General features: G+C 40.2%; 1 protein-coding gene across 2 annotated transcripts in view; it reads right to left on the bottom strand.

The window, feature by feature from the left end:
• The window catches only part of rnf220b (ring finger protein 220b), a 49,071-nt gene that overhangs the window by 1,431 nt on the left and 33,444 nt on the right, over positions 1-14,196 (bottom strand). Inside the window, exons 5-13 of one of the 2 annotated variants that reach the window (XM_083554975.1) lie at positions 13,294-13,386; positions 12,979-13,021; positions 11,089-11,132; positions 10,638-10,758; positions 7,411-7,501; positions 6,727-6,789; positions 5,744-5,796; positions 4,674-4,761; positions 3,011-3,116 (exon numbers count right to left, since the gene is read on the bottom strand). In XM_083554975.1, coding sequence (XP_083411101.1) covers positions 3,011-3,116; positions 4,674-4,761; positions 5,744-5,796; positions 6,727-6,789; positions 7,411-7,501; positions 10,638-10,758; positions 11,089-11,132; positions 12,979-13,021; positions 13,294-13,386 — 702 coding nt within the window. The remainder of the gene's footprint in view (positions 1-3,010; positions 3,117-4,673; positions 4,762-5,743; positions 5,797-6,726; positions 6,790-7,410; positions 7,502-10,637; positions 10,759-11,088; positions 11,133-12,978; positions 13,022-13,293; positions 13,387-14,196) is intronic. The other variant, XM_083554976.1, reaches the window with a different exon arrangement.

The following is a 14,196-nucleotide window of genomic DNA, read 5'->3' as shown; positions in this document are numbered from 1 at the left end:
CGATGACTCTTCCGTCTTCATATTCCGGAGACGCGGCCAAGTGCAATGGCGTCCTCCTGCAGGTCAACCTCTACATAGAAATGCAACTGCACAAGTTTCCCACTGATCGATCCAAGGTAGCGTTCCTGATTTCCTTACTCACCAGGAAGGCTCTGTACTGGATGAGGGCGATATGGAGCGCCAATATCGCCAAAACCACGTCATATGCACTATTCACAAACCACTTCGCAGAGGTTTTCTGCACCGCCACTGAGGCCTTCACCACAGCAGATCAGCTATTTAACCTGCGCCAAGGATCTTTCCTGCTCTCGGAATACAGCCTCCACTTCTGCACCCAAGCAGCCAGCAGTGGCTGGAACGAAACTGCTCCCCTCGGGGCATACCACCAAGGTTTAAACCCAGACATTAAGCTGGCTATGGCCATCTATGATGACACAATGGGATAGAAAGCCTTCATTCAGTGGTCCATCCGCATTTCCCAAAGGCTGGCAGCTTGTCGTTTCTCTGAGACAGAACCTACCCCTCCACACTGCGTCTCTTCTACTCCGTAACCCAAGCCCTTGCAAGTCGGATCTCAGCGGATCAAGAAGAGAGAGAGTGTTGCCTCACGGGCGGAGCCTGCCTGTATAGTGGTGAGCACGGGCACTTCATTCCCCAGTGTCTGGCCCAACCCCCACGCCCGGCGGTGAGTACTGTCGACTTCACCACAGAAATCACCCACATATCTAAGCTCCCGGTCACACTAATAACCCCCATGCTCTCCCTTCTGGTCTCTGCCCTGGTAGATTCCAGCTCCGGGAGCAACTTCATCTCCCAGAACTACCTAGAACAGCTTTAGTTGCGCCGGGAGAGAGGGACACAGGAACTGGCGGTTCAAACCATCCAAGGGAGACCCTTAGGGCATGGTTGGGTGAAGTACTGTGCCCCGGTGGTCATTCTCCATGTTGGCCTGTTCCACCACGAGGAGATCCTGTTTCTCATCCTGGAGAACTCTACGGTGAGTATCATTCTGGGGCATCCCTGGCTGGCACAACACTCTCCAAAGTTCTCTTGGAACCCCTGTGACATCCTCAAGTGGAGCCACCAGTGCAGGGAGCACTGTCTACACCACCTACCCTGTCCATGTCCAACCCTGATTCCCCTAGCGGCCACACACGTGGAAAACCCTAATAACTCCCAGGAGGTGGAGGTTCCCCCGGAGTACCAATCATCACGTATTTATTAAGCAGGCAGCGACTCTCCTACAGGAACATAACCTCTATCTCAATCTAGAGAAGTGTGAGTTCCACTGGCTGGAAGTGCAGTTTCCAGGATATGTGATCAGCTTGTCAGGTATACGGATGGACCAGGGGAAGGTGAAGGCAGTGCGGGACCGGCTCCGTCCGAGCACTACCAAGGAGCTCCAATGCTTTCTAGGATTCGCCAACTTCTTTCCCCGGGTAATCAAGGGCTTCAGTCTGGTCACCGCCCTGATTACCTCTCTCCTGTAGGGAAACTCTTTGAGGAGGCCTTCCAGGAACTGAAGAGGTGGTTCAGTGTCAACCCCCCTCCTACGACACCCTGATCCTGATGGCTCCCATTCATTGTGGAGGTAGACGCCTTCTCCACCGGCATCGGGGGGAACCTGCCATGGCTCCGCCCCTGCGCCTTCTTCTCGAGGAAGCTCTTCTCTGCGGAACAGAATTACAACATTGTGAACCGGGAACTCCTGGCCATCAAACTGGCGCTCGAGGAGTGGCGTTACTGGCTGGAGGGGGTGGCCCACCGCTTTACAGTCATCACGGACCATAAGAAGCTCCAATACCTGTGAGAAGCCAAGCGTTTGAACCCCCGACAAGCCAGATGGGCCCTGTTTTTCACCCACTTCTATTTCACCATTACCTACCATCCGGGCTGCAAGAACAGCAAGGCAGATGTCCTGTCCCGGATTCATAACCCCGACAAACCCACAGACCCTGAACCCATCGTTCCTCCCAAGCTAACCCTCAGCCCCATCATCTGGGAGTTGGAGGAGGAGATTTGGGCCGTGGTGCAGGGAGAGCCAACCCCAGTGGGGTGCCCAGAAGGAAGGACGTGAATTTCCTGTTCATGCCATCAGGCTGCTCTGTCTGTGCCATATCCAAAACCCCACGACACTTACCCGCAGGAAAGCTGGTCCCCCTGCCAATTCTGCAGCAGCTGTAATCACACCTGGGGATAGATTTCATTACGGACCTGCCCAACTCGGACGGTAACACCTGCATCCTAGTGGCTGTGGACCACTTTTAAAAAGCCTGCAAGCTGGTTCCCCTCCATGGCCTGCCCACAGCTCTAGAGACCGCAGAGTTGCTGTTCCATCACATTTTCCTGAGGAAAACGTGTCCGACCGGGGACCCCAGTTTACATCCCATGTGTGGAAGGCGTTCTTCCGGCTCCGGCCCCGGGTCACAGTAACCTGTCATCTGGATATGATCCTCAGACCAACAGGCAAACGGAGCGGAAGATACAGGAGCTAGGACGCTACCTCCGGTCGTACTGCAATCAGGACCAAACTAGCTGGAACCGTTTTCTCACCTGGGCCAAGAGTGACAGTGCAGGACAGAGTCCTGTTTCGAGAGTGACAGTGCAGGTTTTTCTACACTAAAAGAACAAGCTTTGTTGTTTTAATAAAGAACAAAATGAATGGACAAATAATGAATAATGATTCATTTTAAGTCAACAAAGGAATATACTGGATGGAATATAAGTAAAATGAATAAAGAATAAGTGAATTCATAGAAAAGAAATAAACGACACTGAAGGATGTAGTAGGTGGTAAGAAGGTGATTAAGGCAGTGTTTAAGGCATTGCACCCTGGATCGAAAGGTCATGGGTTTAAAACCCAGCACCACCAAGCTACCACTGCTGGGTCCTTGAGCAAGGCCCAAAACCCTTAACTACTGAGTTGTAATCGCTCTGGATAAGGGCGTCTGCCAAATGCCATAAATTTAAATAAAAAAAACAAGACTGTTTCATAACCTCACAGCCTCACCATGCAGATCAGACATTTGATCCGGTCTCCTCGAGTCAGCTGCTTCTCCAGGTCTCGGATCCGTGACTTTAAAGCTTCCAGTGTGTTAAAAGAGTCACCAGGTGACCTGAAACATACACACACACACACACACACACACACACACACACACACACACACACACACACACACAATTATTTTTTTTGTCTAAATTGTTCACTGACATTCCTAATAAAGATATCAAACACATCTTGTCTCTATAAACTTGTCTAATGTCAGCAAAATCACACTGATAGATCTCATTCCATAAACTTATAAACATTGAATGATCACCGTTTAAAAAATACTGGACGTCGCATCAGAGTGTCCTTCAAGTTCAAACATTTAAATCGGGATAAAAACGCTGGGGGGAAAGATGACATTTAACAATTAACTTTCTTTAACCTCAAAACTCTTGTCTACTGTATCTGGACTTGTATTGGAATCACAGACATAATAAAATCATCGACTATTCATTCATTCATTCATTTTCTCCCGCTTATCCGTAATTCGGGCCGCGGGGGCAGCAGTCTAAGCAGGCCCCCGCCTTCGACTGCCGCCCAATCCTCACAGCACCGTCCCTTACGGTCCCTCCTGCAGGTGGTGAGCCCACGGGAAGATCATCGACTATTATTTTCTTAATTGATATTTATACATATTGATTTTATCAATGACAAACATAAACTTTTTTCATTCCCGTTGTCATTAAAATAAATTTTCGGAATAAATGTTGTTGGGATTCTTCCACTCTGAATGAAATATTATTTGGACTCCTTGACTTTTAATAGTATAGTATCAGTATTAGAGTTTGAGTTTTGTTCATTAGCGAAGCTGAGTGAATTCAGAGTATATGCATTTTTTTATGAGCAGTAAAATAACTAACAGCACGACCACTAATACACACACAGGTAATAAAGAGCCCGTTTAAAAAAGAAACAAGACAAAAATATTACACAAGCACGTTTTGCTACATAACCACATAATCAGAAAATGGTTTTGTCTCTAGGTCCAGAAGAGGATTTGGGACTTAACTCTGTCTCTCTGTGTAATTACAAAGTGACCTTTTCCTGTTCAGCCTTGCCTTGCCTTGCCTCACCAGCTCTCTCAGTACTTTTACTAAAATTTGTAAGAGTTATGAATGAATAAATAAATAAATGAATAATGATTTCTGGGGAAAGGATGAGTATTCAGCCTCTAGTTTTGCATCATGTCTCAGTAACACTATTTCCACACAAACAACTTCTAGTTATGTTAAGTTCATTAACATATCAGTAATTTTGTACAGTTCTTGTCAGTAAAACTACATCATACATGTGTGCACATTTTAATTGATTGTTTATTATTATATAATTATATTCAAATCCTCCTTTGTCGCAACTAGCCTGCGCTGAAGGTCACTGAATGACCCCAACCAAACCATGTGGCCAATGGAATCAAAAGATTTGAGCTTCCACAGCTTTCTCTCACAGCAGAAGGAGCTCATATTTAAAGCTCTGTCTTGATACTGCAGGTCACAACCCCCAACACACTGACCCTGAACTAAAGCTAAACTGGGGCTGCAGGTGTTTTGTCTGTGTTTATAGAAAACAGTGTGTCAGGAGTTGCATCAGCGAGTGTGTAATGATGCAGGAAAAAGTTTACTCACAGCTCAAACTGACAGCTCCTGCAAGCTGGAGAGACATTCATACTGACATCTGGCCTGCTGTGGTCTTCATTACTTGTAGATGGTGTTTCTACACACGCACGCACGCACGCACGCACACACACACACACACACACACACACACACACACACACACACACACACACACATTAATGCACTAATTTTAATACTGTACATTACTGTTTCTATAGCAACAGCTTCTTAACAGAAAATTGTGCAATAACTGACACAGTGAAGTTTTCTTAAATTGACTAGATGCTTGTTTAACATGGGTCTCCAGTGTCAGGACTTTGGTAAACATTTATTTTTACTTTACTGTTATGGCATTTAGCAGACGTCCTTTTCCAGAGCGACATACAAATGTTTTTTAAAGTCTCGATCTATGAATAATTAATCTAAATCAGCCTAAAACTTGGTCCACAATTTTTATTTAATACATAAATACACAAAACAAACAGGGAACAATGGGAAACAGTCAGAAAGCACTAAAGCAGTATCTTTTTAGACAAAAAGAGAAGTCAAGGAGGGAATGGTAGCCATGTTTATAACTGATATAACAAACACAGGAACTCGTCTCACAACCTTAATTGTAAACAGATTAAAAGTATGACATGGAAGGAAGGAAGGAAGGAAGGAAGGAAGGAAGGAAGGAAGGAAGGAAGGAAGGAAGGAAGAAAGGAAGGAAGGAAGGAAAGAAAGAAAGAAAGAAAGAAAGAAAGAAAGAAAGAAAGAAAGAAAGAAAGAAAGAAAGAAAGAAAGAAAGAGAAAAGGAACGAAGGAATGGAGGAGGAAGGAATTAAGGAAACAAGGAAAGGAAGGAAAGCAACAAAAAAGATAGAAAGTTAAAGAAAAAAAGGAAAGTGAATTAAAAGAATGAAGGTAGAAGGAAAAAAATGGTAGGCTAAGGGAAGAAAAAAAGGAAAGTGGATGGAAGGAACGAACATCTTTTTATTACTATTTATTATGTATATAATTTTTTTAACACATTGATTATTATATTTTAGTCCTTTGTATCTTTGCAGTGTTAATTATTCAAAGACCATTTTTCTCACCTGCTGTGGACCACCTGCTGAGTTCTGGAGAAAGTCGACTCGCTGCTTCCCTACTTACAAACAAAATCCGAGACAAAAACAAAGAGAAATTATGCAGTTTAAAATATCTGTATTAAAATAATGTACATTTGAATTTCTTAAGCAATGGTAATTGGTTGGAGTAGTAGTGATAAGTCTTGGTAGCAGTGATTAGTCTTGGTAGCAGTGATTAGTTGGAGTAGTAATGATTAGTTGGAGTAGTAGTGATTAGTTGGAGTAGTAGTGATTAGTTGCGGTAGTAGTGATTAGTTGGAGTAGTAGTGATTAGTTGCGGTAGTAGTGATTAGTTGCGGTAGTAGTGATTAGTCGGAGTAGTAGTAATTAGTTGGAGTAGTAGTGATTAGTCTTGGTAGCAGTGATTAGTTGGAGTAGTAGTGATTAGTTGCAGTAGTAGTGATTAGTCAGAGTAGTAATGATTAGTAGTGATTAGTCGGAGTAGTAGTGATTAGTTGCAGTAGTAGTGATTAGGAGTAGTAGTGATTAGTCGGAGTAGTAATGATTAGTAGTGATTAGTCGGAGTAGTAGTGATTAGTTGGAGTAGTAGTGATTAGTCTTGGTAGCAGTGATTAGTTGCAGTAGTAGTGATTAGTTGCAGTAGTAGTGATTAGTCGGAGTAGTAATGATTAGTAGTGATTAGTCGGAGTAGTAGTGATTAGTCGGAATAGTAGTGATTAGTTGCAGTAGTGGTGATTAGTAGTTATTAGTCTGAGTAGTAGTGATTAGTAGTGATTAGTCGGAGTAGTAGTGATTAGTCGGAGTAGTAGTGATTAGTAGTGATGAGTCTGAGTAGTAGTGATTAGTCTGAGTAGCAGTGATTAGTAGTGATTAGTCTGAGTAGCAGTGCTTAGTTGCAGTAGTAGTGATTAGTATGAGTAATTAATTGTGATTATTTGTATTAGTGGTGATTAGTAAGAGCAGTTCTAGTAAATGAGACAGGCTCGCACTTTAAGAGTGTCTCTCCGTCTTCGGCGTCTCCTGCACTTGGGATCACGTCTGTCTCGGAGTATCTAAAAGTGGGAGCTCAGGAACAGGAAGTTAAATGTGTCCAGTTTAAAGCTAACTCAACATATTCTTTAAAACAGTCTTCTTACATCACCCAATCAGCAGCCTTTACCTTATACACAGCTTAGGTTCACACTGTATCATCCTCCCCCCTTCTTCTCCTCCTTCTTCTCCTTCTTCTTTATCCACTTTTACTTTCCATTTCCATTTCTCCTATTTCTACTATATTTCTTTTATTCTTTCGAATTTTTCTCTTTACTTTCAGTTTCATTCTTTTACCATTCCTTGCTTTCTTTTACTTTCAATGCTTTTATTCTTCCTTCATCCCTTTCACTTTTTATTCAAAATGTTTTCATTTCACCCTTTCATTTTCATTCTTTTTTTCTTCCTTCATCTTTTTCACTTTAATTCTTTTTCCATCCTACCTTTTATATTTTCCCTCCATTTTCTTTCTTTCCTTCCTCTCTTTCCTCTTTCTGCTCGTCCTTGCTCCTTCCATAGTTCATTAATTTTTCCTTTCCTTTCCTTTCCTTCTCCTTTCCTTTCCTTTCCTTTCCTTTCCTTTCCTTTCCTTTCCTTTCCTTTCCTTTCCTTTCCTCCTTCCTGCAGTGTAATGTGAAGGATACTGTGCTCGGCCATAACTCTGAGTATCGTCTCCGTCTACGTCCAAATCCACATCACTGTCCTGCTGCTCCTTTGAAGCGCTGTTTACTAAACCTGGGAGTAAGAGTGAGAGAGAGAGGGAGAGAGAGAGAGACACAGACAGACATGCAGAGAGACACAGAAAGAAAGAAAGAAGCACAGTGAGACACCATCTGTCTTTCATACATTTAGCGGATTATAACTTGATTTATAACATCCAAACCAAAAAGCTAAGAGAGAGTGAGCCCAAGAAAAATAGACAGAGAAAGAGAGAGAGAGAGAGAGAGAGAGAGAGAGAGAGAGAGAGAGAGAGAGAGAGAGAGAGAGAGAGAGAGAATGAGTTAGAAAGAGAGAGAAAGAGAGAGATGAATGTTTAAAAGTCAGACAGAGGCAGAAAACTTGAGACCGATAAAAAAAACAGATGACGCAAAAGAGGGTGAGTCAAAAAGCAACAGAGAGATACAGAGTAATGAAATGTTAGAAATAAAGATATAAAAGATAAAAAAATACTGAGTTAAATGTGAGACAAAAAATGATGTAGAGAAAGAAAATGATTAAACCAAAAAGTGAGTAAGAGAGAGCGATAGAGAGAGAGAGAGAGAGAGAGAGACAGAGAGAGAGAGAGAGAGAGAGAGAGAGAGAGAGAGAGAGTATAAAACAATTATACTGATTAAATATATGAGATTAAATATTATGAGTTTAAATATTTGAATAAATTGAAATAATTGAATAAATCCATAATTTTCTTACAAGAAAATTAAGATGCAGCAGAATTTTTTTGGCCAAAACATCTACAGTAATTCATCCCACACTGACATCTAACTCATCCCACTCTCACATCTAACTCATCACACTTACATCTAACTCATCCCACACTCCCACACTCACATCTAACTCATCACACTTACATCTAACTCATCCCACACTCCCACACTCACATCTAACTCATCCTACACTCCCACACTCACATCTAACTCATCACACTTACATCTAACTCATCCTACACTCCCACAATCACATCTAACTCATCACACTTACATCTTACTCATCCCACACTCCCACAATCACATCTAACTCATCACACTTACATCTTACTCATCCCACACTCCCACACTCACATCTAACTCATCACACTTACATCTAACTCATCCCACACTCCCACACTCACATCTAACTCATCCTACACTCCCACACTCACATCTAACTCATCACACTTACATCTAACTCATCCTACACTCCCACACTCACATCTAACTCATCACACTTACATCTAACTCATCCTACACTCCCACACTCACATCTAACTCATCACACTTACATCTTACTCATCCCACACTCACATCTAACTCATCACACTTACATCTAACTCATCCCACACTCCCACACTCACATCTAACTCATCCTACACTCCCACACTCACATCTAACTCATCACACTTACATCTAACTCATCCTACACTCCCACACTCACATCTAACTCATCACACTTACATCTAACTCATCCTACACTCCCACACTCACATCTAGCTCATCACACTTACATCTAACTCATCCCACACTCCCACACTCACATCTAACTCATCACACTTACATCTAACTCATCCCACACTCCCACACTCACATCTAACTCATCACACTTACATCTAACTCATCCCACACTCCCACACTCACATCTAACTCATCCTACACTCCCACACTCACATCTAACTCATCACACTTACATCTTACTTATCCCACACTCCCACACTCACATCTAACTCATCACACTTACATCTAACTCATCCCACACTCCCACACTCACATCTAACTCATCACACTTACATCTAACTTATCCCACACTCCCACACTCACATCTAACTCATCCTACACTCCCACACTTACATCTAACTCATCCTACACTCCCACACTCACATCTAACTCATCACACTTACATCTAACTCATCCCACACTCACATTTAACTCATCCCACACTCCCACACTCACATCTAACTCATCACACTTACATCTAACTCATCCCACACTCCCACACTCACATCTAACTCATCCTACACTCCCACACTCACATCTAACTCATCACACTTACATCTTACTCATCCTACACTCCCACACTCACATCTAACTCATCACACTTACATCTAACTCATCCCACACTCCCACAATCACATCTAACTCATCCTACACTCCCACACTTACATCTAACTCATCCTACACTCCCACACTCACATCTAACTCATCACACTTACATCTAACTCATCCCACACTCACATTTAACTCATCCCACACTCCCACACTCACATCTAACTCATCACACTTACATCTAACTTATCCCACACTCCCACACTCACATCTAACTCATCCTACACTCCCACACTTACATCTAACTCATCCTACACTCCCACACTCACATCTAACTCATCACACTTACATCTAACTCATCCCACACTCACATTTAACTCATCCCACACTCCCACACTCACATCTAACTCATCACACTTACATCTAACTCATCCCACACTCCCACACTCACATCTAACTCATCCTACACTCCCACACTCACATCTAACTCATCACACTTACATCTTACTCATCCCACACTCCCACACTCACATCTAACTCATCACACTTACATTTAACTCATCCTACACTCCCACACTCACATCTAACTCATCACACTTACATCTTACTCATCCCACACTCCCTGCTTTTTTCACCAAGCTGCTTGGCAATTTCCCCGTAGCCCTTTCCAGCCTTGTGGAGGTGTACAATTTTGTCTCTAGTGTCTTTGGACAGCTCTTTGGTCTTGGCCATGTTAGTAGTTGGATTCTTACTGATTGTATGGGATGGACAGGTGTCTTTATGCAGCTAACGACCTCAAACAGGTGCATCTAATTTAGGATAATAAATGTAGTGGAGGTGGACATTTTAAAGGCAGACTAACAGGTCTTTGAGGGTCAGAATTCTAGCTGATAGACAGGTGTTCAAATACTTATTTGCAGCTGTATCATACAAATAAATAGTTAAAAAATCATACATTGTGATTTCTAGATTTTTTTTTTTAGATTATGTCTCTCACAGTGGACATGCACCTACGATGTCAATTTCAGACCCCTCCATGATTTCTAAGTGGGAGAACTTGCAAAATAGCAGGGTGTTCAAATACTTATTTTCCTCACTGTATGTGTGTGTGTGTGTGTGTGTGTCTGGTTGTTTACCTCTGAATCCGGTCAGGATGGACACCACATGTACTCTCCTCTTCTCACTCCACTCGTTCGTCCACTCGTCTCCTGTTCCTACTGCTGCCACTGATCCGTTTTCCAAACACGCACTGTCTCTCTGTACACAACCACACACACACACACACACACACACACACACACACACACACACACACACACTTAACGGATTAATATAGTTAATATTATTAGAGTATTAGAGTTTCCAGGACTTTAACTATAAACAAATAAAACATAAAAAAAAAAAAAATTTGTTTCTTATCAAATTTTAATGAAGTATAATGAGGCTACTATTATATTATTTTCCTGCAACAACCCAACATGTAGTGTTTCATTTCTTACAATCATTTATCATCTGTTTTTTAATAATTTTATTCCTTTTTTTTAAAGCCTTTTTTTTATTATAATGGGAAATATGTTTGTGTTGTACCTGCTCTTCCTCCACTTTCCTCCTCTTCATCTTCCCGATGCGAGCTTTTCACAAAAATAAGAAAAAATAAACAATGTGACAGTCAACGTGAGTGTTTAGTAGATAGTATTTGTTCATTGTTTAATGTTTTGTTTCATCATGATTATTAACATTAATATTATTCTGATTCAAATTAGGGAAATAGCTGATTGTACAGAAATAATGAAGAACAAAGACATTAAAACAGGAATGAATCGGATGAATAAAACACTGTGTGACAAAATATATATATATAATCTTATCGTCCATTTGCTGAGTTTATATACATATACAAATAAGAAAATAACGGCTTGGAATCTGAGCAAACTCTCAAATCTCTGTATCCAGCCATTTCTGTTTCTAGAATGATGCCAGTGTTTGTTTGTTGTCAGAAGACGAATTTTGTGACTGTAGATATGCACTTTAAAGGCATTAATACGTCTCAATTTAGCTGGAATTTACCCGTATACTTTATTTAGATACAAGCCATCGAATAAATCTGTTGCATGCAGTTAGGAATGATTATGGCCAGCTTAGGAAAAAAAAAGTGTATGTTTGTTTAAATAAGCTGGACTAATACTAAAACAACACAAAATTTGACACTTTAAATAAAAGAAAATACATTTTTAAACAATTCTTAAAGAGCACTTTCAAAAAAAGAACCATAAATACTAAAATAAAATACAAATAAAAAAAGCACAATCAAAAGAAATACCAAAAACATACCACAAATTCTTAAAGAGCACAAAAACAAAGAAACTGGAAATACCAAATATATGCCACATTTTTAATGAGCATTCAAAAAAAGAACCCACAAAAAAAATTACAAAGAAATAAATATTCAATGAGCATTACAAAAGAAAAACTGCCAAAAAAATAAACCAAACAAAAAAATCTCAAAAAGCACTACACCAGAACCAGAAATAGCAAATACAAAAGAGCAAAAAAAACTCAAAGAGCAATAAAATGTTTATACTATTTTTCCAAAACCCCGCCCCTACACAAATCCCCGTCCCAGCAGTCACTGCTCGCCTCACACTACTATCAGTTCTACACACGTATAAGCTTTTTTTTTCTCCATTAGTGATTGTTGTGCAGCAGCTAAAGTGCAGGAAGGGGCCAAAACAGTTTTACACACCACTGTATATAGAGCCTGTTCGTCTGGAAACATGAGTCTTTTAAGCTTTTTGAGACACAGATGCATGTTCCTTTTGTTTATATGCAGCAAACAAGGTCATTTAATTACTTTGACCAAACAAATGTATGAATGTACAGAAGTCGGTGAGCCACTGAGCCACTGAGCCGCAGTCCAGACAGAACTGCATGGTGTTGAAGTGTGGAATAGAATCCATGCAGGATCAGTTTTCCTTTTACCATTTAACTTACATGTATATAATAGTCAGAATGTTCTCTAAATATAAAGGTTTCCTGGAAATTAATGCCATTTAGTGACCTTGTATGTGGCATACAAACAAAAAGTACATGCCTCAAGAACCAAAAAAGACTTTTTTAAACATTTCACATGTACTTTATTTATTTATTTATTTATTTATTTATTTATTTATTTGTTTATGAGCGTTTATGTTCATTTGTTTATCTAATTTCATTAACAGACACAAGTAAATAGACCAACTAACTAATTAGCAAACAAATAAATAAATGAAAAACTGGTTTAAAAATATATTTAAACATAAATCCTCTGTGATTCAGAAAAATGATAACTGCTAGAATAATAAATGTCAGTATTTTCATAAATAAATAAGTGTGTGTGTGTGTGTGTGTGTGTGTGTGTGTGTGTGTGTGTGTGTGTGTGTGTGTGTGTGTGTGTGTGTGTGTGTGTGTGAAATTTGTTAAGAAATTTGGTTTCCGTACCGCTGAGTCGTGTTTGTCTGTTGGCTCGGACTCGTAAAAACGTCTGCGAGGAAAAAAAAGCACACAAACAAACAATAAGCATAAAACAAAAAATCTACTCATCTTGTTCTCTTTTGCATATTCAAATCATGTCCTCGAATGGGAATAGAAGTGAGCAGGGCGCCTTTACTAAGGCATAGTGCTGTTTCATTGAATAGCCAGGAGAGGGCAACACTTCAACATGAAATTTCCTCATAAACCTTTTCAATTGACATTTACTTCAGAGAAACTGATCTGGCAAAATCTTCAAGGTACAGGTGTGGCCTGGGGTCTCACCTGGTACCTGTCTGAGTGCACGGCATCGTCGGTTGTGCGGGGCGACGAAACACATGACCCACCTTCGCACTTAATGTGAACGGAAAACACAGACTGAGACAGACGAGAGAAGAGAAAGACAACATGAGAGTGGACGTGTGGCAAATCACAAACTCGCTTCCTTAACAAAACATTTACATTCTTAGTTTTTTTCATTCATTTATTTTAGCCACCATTTTCCTCACATAATTTACAGGAATGAAAGAATGTGAAACTGATTGGAAGCTGATGTGAGCTGAAATTAATTGATTAAAATTAAATCAAACCCAACAAAACAGAATCAAACGTAATCAACCAGGATCCAATCCAACAAAAGTGAATCAAATCGATTTGAATCGAATCGAATCGAATCGAATCGAATAGAATAGAATAGAATAGAATAGAATAGAATAGAATAGAATAGAATAGAATAGAATAGAGGTGAACCAAATGAAATTAAACTGAACAACTGATGCAGCAGAACAGAATACTAGCTCACCTTCCCCAAATCATATTAAATGTCCATGATATTGTGCTCTTACACTCACCTGGTATTAATGAACTAATGAACAGAATTTTAATAAAATCACTATGTTGAAAATACATTTAAATATAGATATTCTTCATTCTGATCATTTAGAGTATTAAAATATATTTGTTTAATTATTTATAAACTCAACATTTTTGAGCCAAAAATACCAACAATAATTAAACATTTCAACAAAATAATAAACCCTGAAATTAGCATGAAAAAAAAATAAAAGTTTGTTAGTAAATTCTTAATAGAGATTTATGTATAAATTTATTGCACGGATCGAGAGTCGGAAACTGGAATCAAGTCAATTACGCTTTATTTGCCTTATAAAGAGGAGTGTAGATTGGAGA

This window comes from Silurus aristotelis (genome assembly GCF_946808225.1).
Source record: "Silurus aristotelis genome assembly, chromosome: 11".
Lineage (NCBI taxonomy): Eukaryota > Metazoa > Chordata > Actinopteri > Siluriformes > Siluridae > Silurus > Silurus aristotelis.
This window is presented reverse-complemented; position numbering and strand designations above follow the sequence as displayed.